The sequence below is a fragment of the Ceratina calcarata genome, unplaced genomic scaffold, assembly GCF_001652005.2.
Source record: "Ceratina calcarata isolate Rehan_Ccalc_2016 unplaced genomic scaffold, ASM165200v1 scaffold90, whole genome shotgun sequence".
In the NCBI taxonomy this organism is placed as follows: domain Eukaryota; kingdom Metazoa; phylum Arthropoda; class Insecta; order Hymenoptera; family Apidae; genus Ceratina; species Ceratina calcarata.
In genome coordinates, this window is record NW_017180369.1 from 57,028 (window position 1) to 78,758 (window position 21,731).

The window sequence follows — 21,731 nt, forward strand, 5'->3', positions numbered from 1 at the left end:
TAGTAACAGCTGTCGTAAATAGGTTCGTTCCAAGATGGTGGACCACACGTTTTACAGTGTTCGTGCATTCGATATTGAACTAAACGTCAGAATGTAATTCACAGTTAAATCGGATTAATAAGCGAACACACGACCGCAGTAAGCTGACGCTTTTACAAGAACGTTTTAAACTATGTACGTATTATACACGTTCTACGCGTCGGTTTTAGATAATGGTTATGATGTCACCGAGGCAAAGTTGGTTTCTCTCAGGCATAGTAATGGCCTCGGTAACGTGGGCTTTCAGCCTTTATCTTTACTCGAAATTATCCCAAAACAACAACACTGCCAATCCTACGACGATCGTGTTGGACAGTTCGAAATTCGGCAAATTATCAGCGCTCGATCCGAAGATCTATAACGATGTACAGCACAATTTGCAGAACAATCTAATCGCTCACCGCGATAAAGAAACTGCGATAGGCAAAAGTATCTATAATCTTAAGGGAAATAGTTATAGAAATAGCGATAAGCTGTTGCGACAACTGCAGCCTGTACCGGTGAAACCTGCTGTTACACTGGGACAAGGTATATACGGACGTATGATTAAATCATATCGTTTTTGTTCTACTTTGTTTGATTTTTTTCATATATCATCGAACGTTTCAGAGCGTTGAACATTTTTTTACAGGTTTGAGCGACGAACTGGGAATGGTAAAAAATTTCGAGGATCAATGGAAACGGGACGAAGGATATAAAAATTTCTCCTTCAACGTTCTAGTGTCAGACAATATCGGTTTGCACAGAGAGTTGCCCGACACCAGACACAAATTGTGCAAACTGCAAGAGTATTCGAACCGACTGCCGAACGCCAGTATCGTCATCTGTTTCTACAACGAGCATTACACGACGCTCTTAAGATCCTTGCACTCTATCGTCGACAAAACTCCTGCAGATCTGTTGCACGAGATCATCTTGGTGAACGATTGGAGCGACAGCGAAGCTCTACACGAGCAGGTTAAAGCGTACACTTCCGGTGACAATTTCAACGGTACGGTCAAGTTGTTTAAAACGGAACGGCGAGAGGGATTGATTAGGGCGAGAATGTTCGGCGCGAGGAGAGCGACTGGGAAAGTTCTGATCTTCTTGGACAGTCACGTAGAAGTGAACGAGAAATGGATAGAGCCTCTACTCTCACGGATCGCTCACTCGAACACTATTGTACCGATGCCGGTCATCGATATAATTAATCCGGACACGTTCCAATACACCAGCAGCCCTCTCGTGAGAGGTGGATTCAACTGGGGCTTACACTTTAAATGGGACAATCTGCCGGTTGGAACGCTGGCGCACGACCAAGACTTTGTAAAGCCTATAAAGTGAGATTTTACGTTCATCTGTTCTCTGTGTGATCTACCAGTCCACGACTTTCTGGTACGTATACGTGTATATATATATATATGTAGCTATGATTAAACAGGTCCCCGACGATGGCCGGAGGATTGTTCGCGATCGACAGAGAGTATTTCACAAAGTTGGGAGAGTACGATGCTGGAATGGACATCTGGGGCGGCGAAAATCTCGAAATCTCGTTCAGAGTAAGATTCGTTTGACCATACGCGTCTTCCGATTTTATTGCTGCTGCTGCTCTGTTGTTTCCGCAGATATGGATGTGCGGCGGCAGTATCGAATTGATACCGTGCTCGAGAGTCGGGCACGTGTTCAGAAGGAGGAGACCATACGGCGCGTACGACCAACACGATACCATGCTGAAAAATTCGTTGCGCGTCGCGCACGTATGGCTAGACGAGTACAAGGATTACTTTTTAAAGGGCATCAAGCAGATCGATTACGGCGACATCTCCGACAGGCTAAAGTTACGAGAACGATTGAATTGCAAGAATTTCGAATGGTATTTGAACAATGTGTATCCCGAGTTAGCATTGCCAGATGACGGCAACGATAAATTGAAAGACAAACGTCGGGTCAGAGTCGAACAGAAACCGATGCAACCGTGGCACTCTAGAAAAAGGAATTACACCGACGAGTATCAAATCAGACTTTCGAATTCCGCGTTATGCGTTCAAAGCGAAAAGGATATCAAAACGAAGGGCTCAAAACTTGTCCTGGCACCGTGCTTGAGAATTAAATCGCAGGTTACGATCGAACGTTTCACGAGGCGATCTACGATTCAAGCTTGCTATAACGATATTTATAACTTGTTTAGATGTGGTACGAGACCGACAAGAAAGAACTGGTACTAGGACAGATGCTCTGCATGGAAGCGGTCGAAAGAATACCGAAACTTGGCAAATGCCACGAGATGGGAGGCAATCAAGAGTGGCTTCATAAAAATGCTGTAAGCATTTCAATTCGCAGGTCGCAATGCTTTACGATTAACGATACAATCATTTTGTTCGTAGAACGGTACACCTGTTTATAACATGGCAGCTGGTACGTGTTTAGGAGTGCTGCGAGGTGCAACAAGTGCTCAAGTTATAATGGATCTGTGCAAGAAGACTGACACGAGCTCCATATCGTGGGATTTGGTACGCTCAAAAATTTACTCGAACGAAATGAGATGATACCGGAGAATATCAGAACGAGAAAGAACGAAAAAGAGTACTATACTATGGAGAAAATGAAATTGGTAGAACGATAAATTCCGAGGGGTATTTGTGATATAAATCGGCTTATTGTACAAGTTTTTCGATTCTTTTTATACTTTACCGTTTATACGTTCTTCTTTTTATAAAACCATGTGGCTTCAAATAAACACGAGATCGTTGACATACCTTTCTCACTTTTTATCGTCTTCTTATTTACTTACAGCCAATCCAAAATGGTTCGCACGATTTCGTCCGTCCACGTTACCCTCTCCTCGCTGGCGTCACGTGACCCCCACACCATGACGACCGTCGGCCATTTGCTTTTCCTCGTGCAGTGGGACACCGCAAAACAAAACACTATCCGGCGGGTTGGTCGTTCAGTCAATAATCACGGATCAAAGTGTAATTTAAAACAATGACCACGTCCAAGGAGTTAAATGTAGCCAGAAAGAGCCTTGTCACATCGCTTGGAGAAAATGCAAAACTGTAAGATATACTTGAACGAACGACATTTACACAGAAATTATTGTACTGGTTAACACCGACTCTAGTAAAGACCCCCTTCAGATTTTGCGAAATTTTCGTTTTTTGCCAATAACTTCCAAACCGTTGGATCTACGGGAAAATTGCATAGGACCATTTTGTAGAGGACGACGAGATCTACAATTTCCATATAAAAGTTTTTCGCTAGCATCAATATTTAATGAGTTATTGACGAAAAACGAAAAAACAGTTTTTTGCAGATTACTCGTAAACTATTGATGCTAGCGACAAACTTTTATATGGAAATTGTAGATCTCGTCGTCCTCTAGAAGAAAGGTCTTATGCAATTTTCTCGTAAATCTAACAGTTTAGGAGTTATTGAGGAAAAACGAAATTTTTTGTCAAAAGTTCGCTGATTCGGCGGTGGGAAGGTCGGATTTCGTCAATGGCAATAAAATGCCAAATAATCATACTTAACTCGTTAAATACTGGAGTTAGAAGAAATGTGCACTATTTTTTACTCTCTCTCATATACTGTGACTTATAATTGGGGATATTTGCCTTCTCGATAGGTACTTTGAAAAGATGAAACTCTGGTTTCAAATGAAGGTACTTGATATTATTGTAAAGTTCGTCTCCCACCATTGTTCGATCGTAAAAATACGTAAACAACGTTGCAGACGACGAAAGAGGAATTTGATTGCGAAGCGAGGAACATCATGACCGAAGATCAAGTTCATCTTCACAACGAGTTTCTTCTCTGTTTATTCAACAAGGTCAGAGGCCTGGCTGCTGCGACACCTGTTCGGAAGATAGATCGAGATAAAGCGATGAAAGAGAAAAAGTTGAGATTGAAACGGAAATATAAAACGGACAAGTCTAATTTCGAGGTAGAAAATTTACGAGCATTCTAGCGCAAAGAATTTGTCACCCGGTGGCGGTACCCAGCAACGTGTTTGTTATTTTATGTTTAGCCCGCGGACGTGTACGTCGAGGTACTGAGCCAAACTTCGTCGCCGGTGGGAGACGAGCCTATCGGAGCTAATCGTTCCAGCGCCCAAGAGCTCGTCCTGCCCGACAGGACGTTCGTTTTGGCGAGATTGATGCTCGCAGCGTGGGAGAACAATATGGACGGAGCAGAGGAAAATACCGCGCACATAGTCATAGCGGCTACACAGATCTTTTTGAAGAACATACTCACAGCGATGTTCACAAGGAGGAAAGGGTACGCGGTCAGAGACGGTTCTTTCATTTATAATATCGGCGAGCCAGTGCCTAGCTCGTGGAAAAGGAATTCCGCTTGTGCACTACGATCGTCCGAGTACAATGCAACGGAAATAATAGATCCTTACGGTCAAGTACCTGTGACGAAACCGAACATCGAAGAAGCGGAACAAGCCACAGCTTTTGTTTACGCGTGTTCTCCGCAAACTATTCCTCCGTCGTTGAAACCTGTTAACACGGCCGATTTGCAGCATACGTTAAAAGTACGTAGAGAGGTAGTAGAGTAGGCATGATTCGACGTTTCTTGATTTTTAATACAAGTTTTATTTCACAAACAGATTTATAAAAATCTTGTTAGCAATCATACCGTATATGCGACCAACATGGAACGTTTATTTACACATGTGACGCATCCGACGTGGGAAGATCTCGAAGCCAAGAGGCTGTGTCACCGACCTGTATCATAATTATTTGTTAAACGCTTTGTAAAACGAATTTATACGCCCTCACGCTGTCGAGATCGCAGCACTTGGCCATCGATTTAACATATGGAATATACATCTCTCATCGTTTCGCAATTTCACATTCGGATTTGGAATTTCCCGGCTTTCGTAATATACTTGACACCTTTAAACGGTTTGTACTTCTCCCCGTACATGTCCAGCCGATTCACTTTTAAACCGGAAACCGCCAATTGATTGATCGTAAAATGAACCTGAAACGGTATCCGGCAAGTTTCAACTCGGCTCCACCAGCGTACGGTGTACCACGATGTACACACGGTGTAATAATACGTACGTTAATCGCAGGATTAGACTCTGTCACGCTCGCGGAATTCTGTATCGTGATCTGAAAACGAGAAACGAACAGTCAATATCCCGGTCTGTACGTACGTCGGTTTTTAGCTTAAAAAATTCTTATACATACCGAGCCTCGCAAGTTCGGTAATTTCGAAACGTCTATCCGTCCAATGTCCCATAATAATATTTTGCTGACGGGATCGAACGAGTATTTTCCCTGGTTCGGAGTGAGCGTACAATTCAATACTATTTTCGGCATAGGAATTTCTAACGTGACATTTTCTACCTGCAATTGTACATGTGTGTGTGTATATATATAAATTGTACATTCAAGATCAGTTTTTCTATTGTCGTGTCGTAGAAGCAAGAACGATAGATACGGTTCTCCCAACGGTCTGTTTCGGTCCCACAGTTATGTCCAGTCGTCCGCCTCCTGGTTCTTTCAGACTGATGTTGTGCCTCACGTATATCGGAATTGCTACGATACTTTGTGAACCTATGTGATAAGAGAGAAGACGGAAATTACCATCTGGCGGAATGAAGGACAGTATTCGCTCGGACTGAAAACAGACAAGAATATTTCGTAGACTTTCGTAGAGATTGCAGTTTCCATTCTCCTCTCCTCTTACCTCCCATCTTTTGAATCGGACGCAAGGATGAAAACTGACGTCGTCGAACAGTCTGGGGTTCATGAACGAAAGCGTTAAATCGGGCATACCGCTCAACTTTATACAACAATCGATCTGTAATTTGAACGTTACGTTACACACGTGATACACACATGGACGATGAGCAGCGGGTCACAGCACGGAGTAAAACTGCACGGATCTGTCGTGATGCTCGTTCAGTTTTGCTCTCTACCGTAATAATCTTTCACCGAAGCAAGACCATACGTATCCCTGGATCTCGGCGAACACGGTCGCGCCAGTCCTATCGATGATCGCGTCCACTTCTTCCACGACGTCAAAGTATGCTTCGTTATTCGTGTATTTCACACCGGTCCTCCTCCAAGGAACGTTAGACAATTGTCCACTTGGCAGCGTCGCGCTGACACTATCGTTTACGCGTAATTAGATCTGCTCGTCCAGTACCGTGCACGCACACACCAGCGATACTTACTTGGATTTCCCTGTTACGGTATTTGCGATGGTTCTCAAGATATTTGGTGGTTTAATGAGTTCCTTCAAAATGTTCGATTCGGTGGCTAATGGGAAACCATTGTCCAGCATCTCGTCCAGTAGTTCGTAGACTACCACGTAGTTCTCCTTTATGATAGTTTCTGTACACTCGCTGAAGTAATCTTCAAAAGTGTCCACCACTCTGTGCAGAAATTCTATCACGAACAGTGGTGGAACTGTGAAAGAAGGAATGCTCTGAATCAGTGCAGAGATCGAAATAGTCTGCGCGTCTCTCTCGATTCGCAACGAACCCGGGAATACCTTCTGTCATGCATACGGCGACGAAAAACATGTTACAACGATATATGCTGATGAGATAGTGATGAGGAGTGGCTATTACTGGCGGTGTGTCTTCGGGAGACAGAACTCTTCGCTGTTGATCGAAGAAGTAGTCGCAGAGCGATCGTGCGACGGCACTTTTCCAATGTTTCTCCATGAACACGTCTCTGAACGTGAAATATTGTACGAGGAATCATTTAATAACCAAACGTCTGTCGAATTTCGTGTTTTTCTCACGGGCGAATATACTTACCCTGACGAGTTGATAATAAACAGACTATGTATCATTTTTCTCGCAAGTTATACTCCGCACTGAAATTGATGATTGAAACGTTGTATCCGTGTCGATTTTATTCCGATTCTCGTTCGACACATGCCTATTTACAAATTGCACCAACACGAACGTTCGTGTGTGTGACGTTCACCCATGGAACCGAACGTGTCATCCACAGACTCAGATACCTCTGCAAAATTTAGCTCTAGTAGCACCATCTGGAACCACCGTAGGGCAGAACTCGTATCGGTCAAGTTGACGACGATTAAAATAGACAATAAAATAATATATAACGACAGTGAAACGAACGCGTAATAATCGATTCGAAGGAATAGATGTGATCAACGCAATTTGCCACGTGTCACCGCGCGTGTACTGTTATCATCCAGTTGAATTTCGACTTACGATGGATGAAATTAATAGCTGGGAGGAAATAGAAAACAAAGGTAAATCGTTTCGTATTCTCGTTGTTTGGTACTTATTGAGCGCGCGTCGATTCAGGTTCGTTCCATTTCAGAATTCTTTAAACAATTCATCGACGGTGAATCGAAAAAGAACGACATCGGTCAAGTGCTTTCGGTGGCACAGCAGATAAACAAACTAGGACAAGGTATACGGAAAGAATTAATTGATCGATCAACGTTACAAGAAACCTGGTATATTAAACATTGTGTGAACTCTTTTCCGATAGCTATCGAAATACTCAACGCCGAATTACAAAGGCAGGTGTTGGCTAATCACAAAGATTTGTTGTCGCAAGCGACATGGGTGGAAAAATTAGTAGGCGTACTTTCAGTGATGCAATCGCACGTTCAGGTATGTAAAAAACGACGTCGGAATCGAAGCAAAAATTGTCCTCTTTCCACGAGACGAATAAATTTCGTTCCCAGAGTCTTCTGTCAGCCGTAGAACGTTTACGTGGAAAAATCATCGATCCTTTCAACAGAATCGAGACGCAGACGATCGTATTAGCAAGGCTTCACGAGACGTCAGATCTGTTGAGGAGAGTAGCCAGGATGCAACACTTATCGAAACGTTTACACTCCCAAATGACGACGAACAACATGCAAGGACCCGACATTATAAAAGCTGCCAACAGCCTACACGAACTTGGTACCCGAAATTCAATATATTCTTCGTTCATCTCGCGCAGAAGAAACACGATACGACGTGATGTCTATGACTTGTAGAGCAATTAATGACGGATACCGATTTAAACGGGCTGGACGTTATTGCCGATGATCAGCAAGCTGTAAAGTCTCATAGAGCGACGGTACAGAGAATAGCGACTCATACGTTGTCCCAAGGATTGCAAACGATGGACAGAACAAAAGTATGCGGGAACAACACAACACGATTCTCGGCTGCGTTCCATGGTTATTGATCAGAGAATTAATTGATGACCATCAGGTGAGCACGGCCGTGCAAGTGTTTCAAAATCTGGGGATCGTAAATGGAGCCGTGGACAATATCATAGATTCTGTTCTGTCAGAAATCGAGAAGATCGCCACGGATTCGTTAGACGTGACTCTGGCAACGAATCAAGATACGGGAAAAAGAGCAGCACCCGGACGAGCTGCCATTCCTTCCCCGGGATCTTCTGGTAATTTACGCACGCGAATTTGGGAGAACCTCGAAAGGCTGTTTCAAGACACCCTTTACACGCACTGCTTACAAGTAATCGAAAGTAATCTTGTCGAAACGCTTCCTTCTCTCTCTCTCTCTCCCTCTGTTCGACTCGCTCATGCTCAACTGTGCACGCTAGATCGAGTTGCTGCAAAGAATACTGTTGGAACATCATGCCAAGGGATTGGATCGACTGTCACAGCAATTTTGGAACAAAGTCAATGGTCTACTCTCGAAAGTATTAGTCGAACGCGCACAAGGTAAATGCTGATTAACGATTCTCTCACGATCGTGAACGACCGTCATCTTCGCGTCACTTTTAGGATCGTCGTTCGTGAAACAGGCGTTGGAAGGCGAATACCCAAAATTCTTACGAATATTTTTGGATCTGAGAAAAAGATTGAAGGAAAGATCGCAAAGTATTGGGATTTACAATATCGAGTAAGGAAGAAGACGATTGGAGTACACGAACTGGAACTAAAATCGATCTCGCGCGATGTAATTTTATTGTATCTCGTTTCAGTCACGACGTACTGTTACCGTTTGAAAATGCATATCTATCGCGTTCGGTGTCGCGCTTGTTAGATCCGGTGCACAACATGTTCTCGGGCGAAGGACTGCCCACACAGGATGAAATTGACAGTCTCATACGCACGGTGACCAAGTAAATTGAAACATGTATATATATATATGTATCTATCCTTCGCTTCTCGTTCGACGTTTCATCGTGTTTTAACGTAATTTCCAGTGAACTGAGCGTTTCGTTGGTCGACGATGGCCTGTCGACGGTAGTCGCCCGTAACGTGGGAAAGGCCATAAGACTGTTTTGTTTAAAATGTGAGCAGGGACTGCTCGTAGGCGGAGAAGCCAGTCAAGTGATCGATACTCCGACGACGGTGCAACAAACGAACGTGTCCCTCGCGAATCTACTGTATTACCTGTGCAGCCAAATAAGTCGCGTAACAGCGAACTTGTCTGGTTTGCCGAGCGAAGGAAACGCAGTGATCTCCACGGCCCTCAAAGAAATAGACACGTTGACCAAAAACATTTTATCGCCGCTATTGGCGTCTATCGCTGACGCGATCGAGAGTATCATTTTAACGATGCACGACGACGCAGAGTTTCGAGAACCGACGAGCAGTAGCAGCAGCAACAGCAGCAGCAGCAGTCCATTGGGAAAAGAGATCAACTGCTCGCTGTACATGCGCGAGCTTCAGGGATTCATTTTACGCGCCGTGAACACGTTTCTCGTACCGTACAAAAATCAAACGATAGTCGCCGAGTGCTGCAAATCTGTTACTTCGCGATGCATCGAGCTGTTCGTGAGGAACGCTTGTTTGTTGAGACCCCTGACCGAGTACGGACGGGCCAAACTCATCGTCGATTTCGGTCAGATAGAAGTAGCTGTCGCTCCTTTGTGTAGAGCGGGACAGTTGGGATCGTCGGAGCAGCAACAATACAGAACGTTACGAGCACTGAAAGCGTTGCTTCCGCTCAGTCCCGACGAAATAGTTCAAAAGGTCTTGGAAGGAGACGGGGAGTGCGGCGTACCTCCTTCACTCGTGCTTTTACATTTGTTCTCCACGGCACCGCCCGAATTACTTTCTCCTCATCAGGTACGAGTGTTGCTCGTTGTGTTAGTAGGAGCAGAGCAGAATATATGTAAAACCGGTCGTTTTTCACGTTTTTAATTATGATTGATACAGAGCGCGGGCTGGTCAGTGACTCGATTGTCCCAGTGGATGGACAAAAACACGAACGAGAGAGATCGTTTAGCGTTCTGTAGCGGGCCACTGGAACGTTATCAGTTGACGGTCAGGCAACAGAACCTCCCGACGTTCCACCCGCTATTTCCGTTGATGAGAAGGTTAGCCAATTTAAACGAACATTAATCTGTCTGTACAATTGACCAATCGGCTGTCAAATAAAATCAGTGTATCCTGTTTAGCGTTATCTTATATATTTTATTATATTTTAATGTGTTCCTAGCGTGGAACGTGAGAAGAAAACAGATTTTACAGATAGGAAGATTTTACAGTAGAGTAATTCTAACGGTATATCAATCTCGGAACGATATTCGTCTTGTATACACAAATTCCTACGATTAACGTAATACTGAAGAACACGGGCCAATTCGCCTTATGTTCCTTCTTCGGTCCGATATAGGTTGGCGCAGGAATCTCGTTTTCCTTCCGTTTTTTATTAGAAAAGTTCTTCATTCGCGTGAGCTCCTTCTCGAGAGTAGCAAGAGATTTTTCTGCCTTTTCCATCTCTTCCTCGTAGCTACGTCGTTGTCTCTCATCGATCAAATTCGTATCGTTGTAACTTTCCAAAAGGTTGTTTCTAACGTACGAGAAGCTCGAACCGATGACAGCAAGTTGCTTGACCGTTGTGCCCAATGAGATTATACCGTCATACAGTGTGTAAGGCGATAATGGGTCCATTTTTCCGAGACTCTTCACGCTCCACTCCTTACAGTGAAACTCGTGGAGCTTTTCCATGAACCAGACTCGATGTGCACGAATATCCATCCCTAATTTCATCAAGTCCTTATCGGTCAATTGTAGGAACGTTTTCAGGCTTATTCCTCGAAAATTGCACGTGTAACTGTCTAAATTCATGGCATGTAACATCGTATATACGTCAGAATCCACGGTACGTTCGTCTATGGTCGTCAACGATGGGAATTGGTCTCTCCAAGTTTCTAGCTTGGATATTTCATAAGTGTCCGTCGTCTCTTCTTCCGTAGTAGTGTCTCTGTAGTTTAACAATGACAAAATCTGTACAGCGGTCAAGTCAGCATTAGTTTAGTATTTCGTATTTTATACCTATTCCCACTGTTCTCAATGCTCACCTTATCGTATCCTTTCTCAGCGGCGATATCGCTCGCGGTTAAATCATTGCAATCGGTCAACGTGGCGTCAGCCGTGTGTTCCATTAATAATTGAACGATTTCTGGTCTGTTAGCTATTGTCGCGTACATCAGAGCCTGAGAGAAACTTATTTATGACATCGACGCTATAAACGATTGTACTGAATTTTTCGAAAGAAACTTACAGTTTGATTCCTATTGTCACTAGCATTGATATCCTTTACGTGCTTCAAAAGTTCTATAAGAAATTCTGGCTCTTGAGACTTACAAGCGTACATTAGAGCCGTTTGTCTGCAAAGGTAAAAATAATATTATTTGCGAGACAATCGTGTTAAGGAGTACTGTAAAGAATCAAGGAATACCTTCTTTTATCACTGGTGTTTACATCGGCTCCCAGTGCGATGAGTAGCGTTAAACATTTCATACGCTCCTCCGTCGTACCTCTGCTACAATTGCACAGAGCCATTAACGGTGTGTAACCCTCTGAAATATCGTATAAAAAGATGATAGACCGTCGGGCGGTTTAAATAAAAAATTCGATGAAATACCTTTGTGCCTATTGACGTCAGCTCCATTGTTCGTAAGGTATTCTATGATCTCTGATCGTCCTTCGGAAGCGGCATACAAAAGTAGAGTCCATCCAGTGGTCAGGAATTGATCTACCTCGTGCGCTACACGTGGAAACGTAACACAAATTATCAACGCATTCTCGTATTCAAACATTTCAAATATATTCTCTCACGTGAACAATTACATTCGAGATAATCAGCAATCGCGCTTAATTGTCCCTCCGTGCAAGCGTTTATCACGTGGGACTCGAAAGCCTCCTCGTCGACGTACATGGTTTCGTCGATCCGATCGATCGTCCACGATCTCTGATACTAGACAGCGGTGCAGGAATCTCTTTTTTGTATCCCGAACAAGTTCAGTATCCGAAAACTACCAGACGTCCCTCTCGTTTTCCGTTTGGAAGACAAAAGTACCGGTCGGGAAAAGGATTGGGTTATCGTTATCGCGTGTGTGTACGATGCGTCTCTGACTGTATCTATACCATCTATACCTGTCTCTACTAGCTACCGGCGCTACCCGCTGCTGCTCTTTATTTATTTATGTACGCCGTTTCGGAAAGAGACAGACGCTGCTGTCAGTTGCCCCGTAGAGTGATCAGTTGTTTGGGATAAACAAAAAGTTACGCAGTGAACCTTATGAAATTTATTGAATATTTTATTTATAAAAAATAATCGGTGCATGGAGGGAGTGTACGGTGTAGGTTCATTACATAGTCGCATCGATCGCAATTAACCTCCGAGCGGTTCGAGCAGTAGGCCGGACACCTGTCCGACGATTCCAAGATTCGACTTAAAAATCTGTACTACTAGACTCGTGGTCGTACACGGTTTTCAACGTCTGGCAAGAACAGTAAGTAATAAGCAATACGTGAGTGATTGACAAGAAACGTCAAAGTAACGCGTAGAGAACGTCAGTGTCAGCAGCCGTTGCATACATTGACAATTAATTATCTGAGTTTATATTTTTAACGTTATGTAATCCGGTTTATTGTTAATCCTAAGAATGCCAATTTCACCTTTCGCAAGCATTAAAAATAGTAGAACGAAGCTTATACGTATTAACGCTTTTTGCGCTGGCTCCAATATGAACGTAAAATCAGCTCCCAAGTATCGGCTCGTCGTCGCTCGTCGAAGCATCGTTCGTCGATGGGTCGCTGATTTTATGATCGAACGGCGTGGCACACTTTCTACGGGATTGACAACGGGACGCGTCGCCTGTACTATCAGCAAGTGTTATAACGTAGTAATCGTGGTAAACCTTTGAAACCGCGCAGTCGAACGATCTCTCATTGTTCCGGAAGGGAACAACGGGGAAGGTGTCGATGCGAAGGCATATAAGGTCGTGTCCGAGACGAATATATCATTTGAGACACGCTGTACGTGATTTTGACGATCGAAACCCGATCCGAAACCGTGTAATGTACGTTTACGTTTTAATAGATGCATCGGTCTGTCCTCGTGGCATTCGACTTTGATCATACGATCGCCGATAACAATACCGATATCGTGGCACGAAAGCTGTTGCCCAAGGAAAAATTGCCAGACAGCGTGAAGGATTTGTATCGTTCCAACGGTTGGATCACGTACATGGGGAAGATATTCGAATTGCTGCACACCAATTCCATCGGCACAGAGCAAATAAAAAGTGCCATCGCCGACATACCCGTTGTTCCGGGTGTCGAAACGCTTTTGAAAGAGTTGCACTCCCGAGGTTGCGAGATCATCATTATCAGCGATTCGAACGCGTTGTTCATCGGCGAATGGTTGAGGAACAAACGGTTGAGTCACGTCGTCACCGAGACATTTACGAATCCCGCGGAGATAGACGGCGACGGTTTAATAAAGCTGGGCATGTATCACGTCCAAGACTCGTGCCAGTTGAGCACCGTTAATTTGTGCAAGGGCCAGATTTTAGAGGACTACGTTAAGAAAAGAGCCGACGAGGGAACGCGTTTCGATCACATAGCCTACGTCGGAGACGGTAAAAACGATCTGTGTCCAATTTTACGGCTGTCGGAGAACGACGTGGCGTTCCCGCGCAAGGAGTACGTGCTCGTAAAAATGTTGAACGATACCGAGAATCGCGGGCTACCGAAAGTACAGGCGCGTGTATTTCCATGGAGCGACGGTTTGCAAATTTTAAGAACGTTAGAGAAAGAGATCGGCCTCTGCTCTTAATCAATAGAATTTCGACAGAAGCGAACGAAATATTTTCCATTTTCTACCCATCATCGATTACGATATAGTTAAGGGAAATTGTACTTGTTATTATACTGTGAAACGATGCGTCACGAGCTGACGTACTTGACGATCTCTTATAAAAAGGTTTACATGTAAATACATCTGTCGTCAATGTACACGTTATATTCTATCCTCCCTGTTCGATCTCTTCGTCTATACTTTAAACGTATGCGCGGTAATACAAAGGGTGATAAAAATAACACGACCGGACGAGACGATGACGACGAAAGGCTGTTTGTACCGTTTTCCGTATTTCGCGCGCGTGCTCGCGCGCACACTCACGCGCACACACACACACACACGGGTGCGCGCGCAACGACGAGATGAAATTATTATCGTGTAAAATCTATAAATTCGATCGTGATTCGCGCGAGTAGATATACGTGATTAAAAGTTCGCTGGCTGTTTGATTACGTTGGAAACAAACGCATTTATCCTTCGAGCGTATCGTTGTCTGGCGTCACGTGCAGCGCGACGCCCGCTACGCGCCGCCATGAGATCGTGCTCAGAACTCATGACGTGCTCGATGCGTGCGATGTAGTTACGCGTCTCTAACGTTGATCGTTCCTCTTATTATTATTGCTCGCGGACGTCGGCAAAAATTGTTACTTGTCCACCGAAAGTATCTTGAGACGAAGCCGAAAGAGACGAATTGACCCGATGCCGAGGCTCTTACCGAAAATCTTCAAAGTATAACTATATCTACATGACGACGAGCTAGTGTATCAGTTTCGGTAAGCAAATTTACACGGTCATGGAATCCTTTTGCCATTCGATCGCGGTAACGATGTAACGAAAGGTACAGAAACTACCGGTGAAGAATCGATCTTCGTGGCCCACTAATACGTGCAATGCCACGTAGTCACGACGTACAATTTCCTCAGCCCCTAACTCGATTTAGACTTATCCAGTCAATGAATGAACGACGATACGATACTTGGAACGTCATCCGTGTCCAGTACAAGGGCGTACGTTAAAATTTTTAACGAAAGAATCCCGTCCGAAATCTTAGGCAAGTAGAATTATCCTTCACGTGGTGGTGGTGGGATGTACACTGTTTATTTTAGTAATTCCCATCCCGTTCGCCTCCTGATACTTGATCATTTTAAGATTGAAGATGTTCCGCAACGTTCCAAACAGAGTGGCTGTCAAATAAGCGACGTTCAATGACCATTCTGGTACACGCGAAGAGACGAATACTTTCGTTAGGAATTCAAGAAACAAAGGTGTCCACAATATTGTTCCACACAACGTGGATTTTCTAATCGTATCCAGCGACCGGGACATGTTTTCCATTCGATCAATGATACTCTGCCGCTGGTTCTCATCGAACGAAACGCCGTTCCACCGGTGATCATTCTCACAACGTTCGTCTTTTCGCGTCTCTACGAATCGCTGTTTATCGGCAGCAGCGATCGATTCCCGACGACGGTCTTTACCTGGACGTTTCGAGGTGGTACTCGGTCCCGTGGAATCCATGGAAAGTTCGCAGCTCGCATCGTTCATCTCACACGTAAAGTCCGAGTTACGATCGCTCAGCACTCTGCTCGGCGGCCTCGCTTCCAGTCTCGTCAAAATCGTTTTACAAATCGATTTGCCGCGTCGTTGTAAAATCGACGAGAGCAAGATCGGCAAGAGATATATTACAAATGCTAGCAGGAGTGAATGTACTTTTACAAATCGAGTCGATACAAAGCAGTCATCCGCCACGTGTACCAGCAGCAGCGTTGCCACGGAGGAATCGTCTGGCTGGTAAATAGTAGTGAAGTTCGACGAGACGTTATGCTCAGAATATTTTCCTTCGAACTCCTTCGGCTGCTTCTTATCACGATAGTCCTTATTCTTATCGTATTTATGATACAGATTGTGAATGCGTTCAAGTATCTCAGCAAATGTTGGATCACTCGACTGGACCGGTGGTGCTGAATCATGTTTCACAGTCGTATCCATCGAATCGTCCGCAATGTTTCTAGCATCGTTCGTCCGCGATTCATTGGTATCTAATTTTTCGACAATGTCCATAGCGATCTCGTCATTGTAACGTTCTTCTCGTACAACGTAGGAAATGTTCGTCGTCAGGTCGTCGAACAACGAATATTCATCGCCCGTAAAATTTGTATCCTCTCGCACAACATAGATCTCGGAGTCGCCAGAATTTCCATGCTCTGCCCACGACGAGTTTGCCAAACTGAATTCGTTCTCGATACTCTCGTTTCTCTCCAAGAGTATCGTGTACGCGTCGAGTTCAAAGTATCTCGTTGCCGTGTTCGATTCCTCGTCGTGAGAAACTCTGTCGAACGAAACGGCGGGGGTGTCGTTTATCAACGAGTAAACCAGATTTTGTACCTTGAATATTATCTCGTCCACTCGAGTACCGTTCGATTTGTTTAATTTCAAACGTTCCTCGTCCAAGCGATCTATATACAGAGGATTCTCATGTGTTTCAGAGTCAGCGTCTTGTGAAGCGATCGTCGTCTTCACGTCGATACAATCGTGAAAAAGGAAGACACTCGACTCGGTGGAACATCGTGTAGCTTCCTTCGTAGAATTCTCGTCGAAGTCAGCGAGATACAAAAGTCCAGTGACGAAGACAGGTACAATCCACTGGCTGAGGACAAACGCAGCAGCAGTGACTGCTCTGTTCGTTTTGTCGCGCTTAAACGCTCGTAAAGTATTTCTCGTATTCCGTTCGACGCTCGGAATTTCCCCGCTTCCTTTTGAACTCTCTGTCCGCTCGCCCTCGCGTACCATCTCTTCGGACTGCACAGATTCGTAACAACACTCGTCCTTCAAGTCGAACACGCTCAAATTGCATTGCACGGAGAACATCAATAGGGACACGAACGAATTCGTGAACGGGAGGAACAACGTCCCATATTCAATCATCGCTTTCGTTACGTCGCATTCCGCGTCCGGAATAATATCGGAATCATTCAGATTCGTAGCAGCGTTTAAACCTTTGCCGGTATCGGATATTCCATGGTCAGTGGCTTGATCCTTTACGCTCGTAATCCGTTCGATCCAGTTCACGAATAATATTGTGCACGTGAACACGGAGAACAGTACATCGGACACGGACAGAACGTACAGCGACGTGTTCTTCCATTGCCTGAATCGTCTTCTCAATAAAATCGTAATGGTCGCGACGCTAGACAGAAGTAACGTACACGCAGAAACATTGAGCGTGACGGAATACATGTTCGGTCTGTATACCCGTGCACCGTGGAGAGCACTGGCTGCTCGACACCGGGGGTTTGCCGGGTAGGACGCGTTGGGGTATCACTGTGACCGTTATACTTTGGTCGTACAACATGTGGGTACGTCGATTATCCGAACGACGACGACCACCACCACCACCACGAATGCTGGTATTCCGTACGTACGCAGAGTGGTGTATACGCTCATTACGCTGTTTCAGTGCTCGCTTATCGTCATGTCTGTTCGTCGGAGAACTGATCCTTACATGACCCAACGGATATGGGACGCTATCAAAATAACGGTGCATCAGAGGAGTTTACCGAGCAACGATCGTATGGTGCGGCACCTCGCTCGAGTCTACGGGATCACGGAGCAAGAGGCGCAGGAAGAATTGAACAAGGCGGTTGCCGACGGACTCGTGCATTTGAAGAAGGTGCCTACGAAGAACGGTATAGAGCAAGAGAGTTACAGATTGCCGTTGGACATTATACAGAACGACGGCCACGACTGGTACTGCTGCAAGTGCCAGAAAGCGGGGCCGGTAGAATGTTGTCAACAGTGTCACAGAGTTTATCATCCCGAGTGTCACGTACCCACTAGCGCTAAATTGAAGATCTGCAGTTTCTGCGAAGTGAGTATCGGGGCGTCGGATCGGGGAGTCGCGCGTCGCGTACGTCGATAACGACACAGAGCGAATGGTTGCAGAGCGTGAACAACGACACGTATCCGGACAAGACCGATCTGAATCACATACTGAGCTTTACCTGCGGGCATCTCAAGGCAAAATTACCGCCGGAGATCACCAATCGTACCATCGTGTTCAACAACGATCCCGTCGTCGCACCACCGAACAGACACTCGGGTCCGACCTGGATCAGCGAAGGGGAAGACGCATGGCGACCGGGTGTACTCATTAAGAATCACATGGATCTGGCGATCATGGACGCGCGGATCAAAAAGAACGAATACAACAGTTTAGCCGAGTTTCAAGCGGACGCGCACAACATCTTGCACAACATCATCGTGTACCACGGAGGTGCGTAACACGGAGGGAACCTTTTCCGAACCGAATGATCCGCAAACGTTTCTTCTTCAGCTCACAGCATAATTGGAGAAATGGGCAACACTATGTATCAAGACTGCTGCTACGATCTTCAAGAGATCCGTCGTTGCGCCGACTGCTACAGGATATCGAACGAAAAATCGGAGAAACTATGGTTCTGCATACCCTGCAGGCCGCCGCATCAGTTGGTATACGCCAAGCAAAAGGGGTATCCGTACTGGCCGGCCAAAGTGATGCGGGTCAACGGGAACATTTACGACGTCCGGTTCTTCGGCGGTCATCACATGCGAGCCAACATTGAGAAAGTGTTTATTCGTCCGATCACGTCCAGCCTACAGAGTCTACAGGTAATCGGAGGGTGGTAGATTGCCGACTAAAAATTTCAACGCGAGGCGGTCACGCGAACCTCGTTAAATTCTCGGTTCAGGTTTACACGCCATTCGCAAAACGTATTGTACGACACGCGCAGAAGAGAACCGTCGCGAGAGAAAAACCGATTTAGAGATCGTCGTCGCGCTTGGGTATATCACATGTTCTTGACAACGAATTCTCGCACGGTCCTCGGAACGGCGGGGAAGCGCGGAACGAGACGAAGGTACGGTCGTGGCCGGGAGTGTACGTCTCGTCGAGCGTCCCGGTTTCGTCGCGCGCCCGAACTCGGCCTTTCTCAAACCGTGCACAATATTCTACTTTCACAGATAAAAAGGTCCACCGCTTGGAACAGAGCGTTCGAAGAATTGAGGCACCATCAGGGTCTATTACACAAGACGGGCAAGAGCATCGGGGAGTTGGAGGTCGGTGGCGGCGGCAATGATGACGACGACGACGACGACGACGACGACGACGACGACGACGACGACGACGATGAGAACGACGAGGACGGCGACGGCGACGGCGACGACGACGAGGGTCCAAAGGCCAAGATCCGACGCAGAGAATCGTCAGGCTCAAGAAACACGACGGCGGACATTCAGAGTCCTTGTTCGAAACAAGTCACGAAGGATCTGAGAGTGAAAGTGGAACGTCTCAGTTCAGAAGGTCACGGTGACGCAAACCAGGAGGAGACCGAACACGGTCGACGCTCGCCAAAGAACAAGGCCAACAGCGAGGAGAGGCAAGTGCCTCGTCTACCGGTGGCGGAAGACGAACCCGCCGGAGGGATATCCAGCAGCTGCCCACAGGGATTGAAGAAGGAAGGCTCTCAAGAAGACATGGTGACGTCCAGCTCTCAGGAACCAAGGACCAAATGCGTCTCCGTGCAAACGGAACAAGTACAAACGGAATCGTTACCGGCGAAGGTAACGTAAAAATCGTCTTGGCGACCAACTCGTCGACGACACGTATCACGCGACGAAAAACGCGTCGGGTCTCGTTGTTACAGATAAAGAGGGAACGTAGGACGTCGGAGCAACCTACCACGACGGCGTTAGAAAAATTGCGACGCGAATTAGAACTGGAAAAGTGTAAAGAACTGGAGAAGCTACAAGCCGAACACGCCAAAGAAGTACGGCAACTGACGGACAGGCATCAGCAAATCATATCGGAGATAAAGAAGAAACAATGGGTACGTATGCATACGTTTACTTGGGCGCGTCCTTCGCCTTGCAGGTTCACGACGATACCGGTTCCGGTTCTAATTTCAGTGTTACAATTGCGAAGCCGAAGCGATATATCATTGCTGTTGGAACACGGCGTATTGCAGCACCGACTGTCAGCAAGTCCACTGGCAACGCGAACACAAAAGAGTCTGTCGACGCAAGCGTTAACAACGCTCGTAACAGCGGCAGCGTGTGTGTAAGGTGACAACGCCACGAGACGTTTACGAGAATCGCGTCGAAATTACTGTAACCACTGTAAAATAAGTATAATTCGTAGGAGCACGTCAATACATTCTCAACATCGATTCGCGAAAACCTGCCCTCTCGAGTTTCCCGTTCACGCGGACGTATTCGTCCCGCGTGCAACGATCTCTCGTTCGTGACGACGGCGACGCAACAGATACGTACGTATCGTCGTATAACGTTTCTTCGTCTCTACGAAGAATTCGGGACCGCGAGGTTCGACAGCGAGGCGAGACGGCAGACACACATATTTTGTATACCTGAAACAACAGCGGTACGAGACAGTCGGGAATGCGGGGATACGAACAGGATTCAGAGTGCACATATAAATACATCGAAGACGTCACAGTGTATCATATATTTACCGATTACCGTACAGTCTTGCGAATAAAATCGAACTCGCACTAAAAAATTATCAGTCTCGGTCGTTTCACCAGTCAACGATCATTCTCACCGGTTCGTACTTGTCGCCACGTTCGTTCTCACGTTCCACGCGAATAGATCCCACGAAAAGTGGAGAATAATTCACGTTGGTAGCTCGCGGAGAATCAAGTATCTCGAGTTCTGACTTCATCGCCTACCGCTGCCATGGCCATTCTACCTCCGTCAGTGCTCTCTGTCTCTACTCGGACATAGCTGGTCGCGTCGATAGTACTGAACGTCAGTCTCTCCAAGAGCCGGAGTTCGCGAGGCTCCAACTTGTCCCCGAGTTGTCTCAACGCACTCAGCACCTCTGCACGTTGACGATCGGCAGCTTCCTCGGTCAGTCTCCCTAGTTTCGCATCGCAGTCGATACGATTCAAACGTTCTCTAAGCCGCGACGTCTCTCGTTTGCCAAACATTCGGATGACAGCAGGAGTCTTGAAGGTATCACCGATCGCAGCTCGAGTAGCCTGTTAAAAACACGAAACGAGATCGCATCGAGGGTCTCCGGTAAAATTCAATCGGCAACGCCCGTTTCCTTCTCACGACACGCACCAATTGTATCGCGCCCAATTGATCGACCAACGTCGTATCGCCGGTTATCATCCTCTGTAGACTCTCGTTAAATTCTTGTAGATCGTCCTTGGTGAGTCGCACAGCTTCCTCGTAACCAGCCGCGTCCAAGAGACTCCTGTCGAACGCGAGAACGTGAGAGAACGCGAAAGGACGATCGAAATTCGTTCCGCGAAACGAAATTACCGATTCTCTTCTATGTCTTCCAATTGTTGTACGAGCCTGTCCAATTGTGCCTCCAAATTGTTCCTCAACTTCTCGGTCTCCAATTTTCCGCGGGAGCTCATTTCTCGATTCAGAAATCGGAATGATCAACGGGGAACAGTGGTCGAGACTGTCGAAGTCGAGAGTGGTCGAGAGAGTGGTCGTGTAGCGGATGCATTTCAACGCCATTCAGTGGCATGTGCTGAAAGTAAGGAAAAAATGGCGGGGACAGTCTGAAATTTAAAAATCTGTATTAAGAAGTATTAGGTATACCGTGACCATGGCTTAGAGAGAG

At 45.9% G+C, this 21,731-nt stretch overlaps 8 protein-coding genes across 18 annotated transcripts; 5 read left to right on the plus strand and 3 right to left on the minus strand.

The window, feature by feature from the left end:
• Positions 1-20: 20 nt before the first annotated feature.
• Pgant35A (polypeptide N-acetylgalactosaminyltransferase 35A) lies at positions 21-2,903 on the plus strand. Of its 2 annotated transcripts, XM_018035453.2 has the most exons (8): positions 21-138; positions 210-567; positions 671-1,358; positions 1,460-1,577; positions 1,644-2,135; positions 2,207-2,338; positions 2,403-2,528; positions 2,812-2,903. In XM_018035453.2, the coding sequence occupies exons 2-8, from the start codon at positions 213-215 to the stop codon at positions 2,875-2,877; spliced, it is 1,977 nt and encodes a 658-aa protein (XP_017890942.1). In that variant the 5' UTR covers positions 21-138; positions 210-212; the 3' UTR covers positions 2,878-2,903. The 2 variants fall into 2 exon arrangements, with proteins under 2 accessions (XP_017890942.1, XP_026674683.1); XM_026818882.1 differs by lacking the exon at positions 2,812-2,903 and having other exon boundaries at positions 22-138; positions 2,403-2,778.
• A 5-nt stretch (positions 2,904-2,908) lies between these two features.
• LOC108631497 (transcriptional adapter 1) lies at positions 2,909-4,878 on the plus strand. Of its 2 annotated transcripts, XM_018035455.2 has the most exons (5): positions 2,909-3,074; positions 3,644-3,680; positions 3,752-3,961; positions 4,046-4,558; positions 4,634-4,878. In XM_018035455.2, exons 1-5 carry the CDS (start codon positions 3,004-3,006, stop codon positions 4,760-4,762), a joined length of 960 nt encoding a protein of 319 aa, XP_017890944.1. In that variant the 5' UTR covers positions 2,909-3,003; the 3' UTR covers positions 4,763-4,878. The 2 variants fall into 2 exon arrangements, with proteins under 2 accessions (XP_017890944.1, XP_026674691.1); XM_026818890.1 differs by lacking the exon at positions 3,644-3,680 and having other exon boundaries at positions 2,985-3,074.
• carmine (AP-3 complex subunit carmine) lies at positions 4,600-6,840 on the minus strand. Its single transcript, XM_018035454.2, has 9 exons — positions 6,806-6,840; positions 6,535-6,719; positions 6,215-6,449; positions 5,989-6,148; positions 5,725-5,838; positions 5,476-5,655; positions 5,223-5,381; positions 5,094-5,144; positions 4,600-5,010 (listed from the first exon to the last, which is right to left on the minus strand). The coding sequence occupies exons 1-9, from the start codon at positions 6,838-6,840 to the stop codon at positions 4,876-4,878; spliced, it is 1,254 nt and encodes a 417-aa protein (XP_017890943.1). The 3' UTR covers positions 4,600-4,875.
• fws (Conserved oligomeric Golgi complex subunit 5 four way stop) lies at positions 6,818-10,405 on the plus strand. The gene is made up of 11 exons (XM_018035451.2): positions 6,818-7,272; positions 7,344-7,436; positions 7,518-7,642; positions 7,717-7,939; positions 8,017-8,159; positions 8,237-8,503; positions 8,592-8,712; positions 8,776-8,893; positions 8,976-9,116; positions 9,201-10,068; positions 10,159-10,405. Exons 1-11 carry the CDS (start codon positions 7,233-7,235, stop codon positions 10,342-10,344), a joined length of 2,325 nt encoding a protein of 774 aa, XP_017890940.1. The 5' UTR covers positions 6,818-7,232; the 3' UTR covers positions 10,345-10,405.
• Positions 10,406-12,404, minus strand: LOC108631508 (ankyrin repeat, SAM and basic leucine zipper domain-containing protein 1). The gene is made up of 6 exons (XM_018035482.2): positions 12,079-12,404; positions 11,873-11,995; positions 11,687-11,807; positions 11,510-11,615; positions 11,307-11,441; positions 10,406-11,232 (listed from the first exon to the last, which is right to left on the minus strand). The coding sequence occupies exons 1-6, from the start codon at positions 12,164-12,166 to the stop codon at positions 10,501-10,503; spliced, it is 1,305 nt and encodes a 434-aa protein (XP_017890971.1). The 5' UTR covers positions 12,167-12,404; the 3' UTR covers positions 10,406-10,500.
• A 24-nt stretch (positions 12,405-12,428) lies between these two features.
• On the plus strand, positions 12,429-20,651 carry LOC108631506 (zinc finger MYND domain-containing protein 11). Of its 8 annotated transcripts, XM_018035480.2 has the most exons (9): positions 14,343-14,868; positions 16,582-16,728; positions 17,553-17,963; positions 18,038-18,368; positions 18,429-18,742; positions 19,094-19,693; positions 19,777-19,959; positions 20,039-20,194; positions 20,271-20,651. In XM_018035480.2, exons 3-8 carry the CDS (start codon positions 17,568-17,570, stop codon positions 20,159-20,161), a joined length of 1,947 nt encoding a protein of 648 aa, XP_017890969.1. In that variant the 5' UTR covers positions 14,343-14,868; positions 16,582-16,728; positions 17,553-17,567; the 3' UTR covers positions 20,162-20,194; positions 20,271-20,651. The 8 variants fall into 8 exon arrangements, with proteins under 8 accessions (XP_017890962.1, XP_017890966.1, XP_017890969.1 ...); XM_018035473.2 differs by lacking the exon at positions 14,343-14,868 and adding an exon at positions 12,429-12,743 and having other exon boundaries at positions 20,039-20,308; XM_026818884.1 differs by lacking the exon at positions 16,582-16,728 and adding an exon at positions 14,934-15,146 and having other exon boundaries at positions 20,039-20,308.
• Positions 12,750-14,250, plus strand: LOC108631509 (pyridoxal phosphate phosphatase PHOSPHO2). Its single transcript, XM_018035483.2, has 2 exons — positions 12,750-13,269; positions 13,334-14,250. The coding sequence occupies exons 1-2, from the start codon at positions 13,216-13,218 to the stop codon at positions 14,069-14,071; spliced, it is 792 nt and encodes a 263-aa protein (XP_017890972.1). The 5' UTR covers positions 12,750-13,215; the 3' UTR covers positions 14,072-14,250.
• On the minus strand, positions 20,567-21,633 carry LOC108631510 (protein LZIC). 2 transcript variants are annotated; one of them, XM_018035484.2, is made up of 3 exons: positions 21,419-21,611; positions 21,215-21,350; positions 20,567-21,129 (listed from the first exon to the last, which is right to left on the minus strand). In XM_018035484.2, exons 1-3 carry the CDS (start codon positions 21,517-21,519, stop codon positions 20,785-20,787), a joined length of 582 nt encoding a protein of 193 aa, XP_017890973.1. In that variant the 5' UTR covers positions 21,520-21,611; the 3' UTR covers positions 20,567-20,784. The 2 variants fall into 2 exon arrangements, with proteins under 2 accessions (XP_017890973.1, XP_026674692.1); XM_026818891.1 differs by having other exon boundaries at positions 21,215-21,633.
• Between the last annotated feature and the right edge of the window lie 98 nt (positions 21,634-21,731).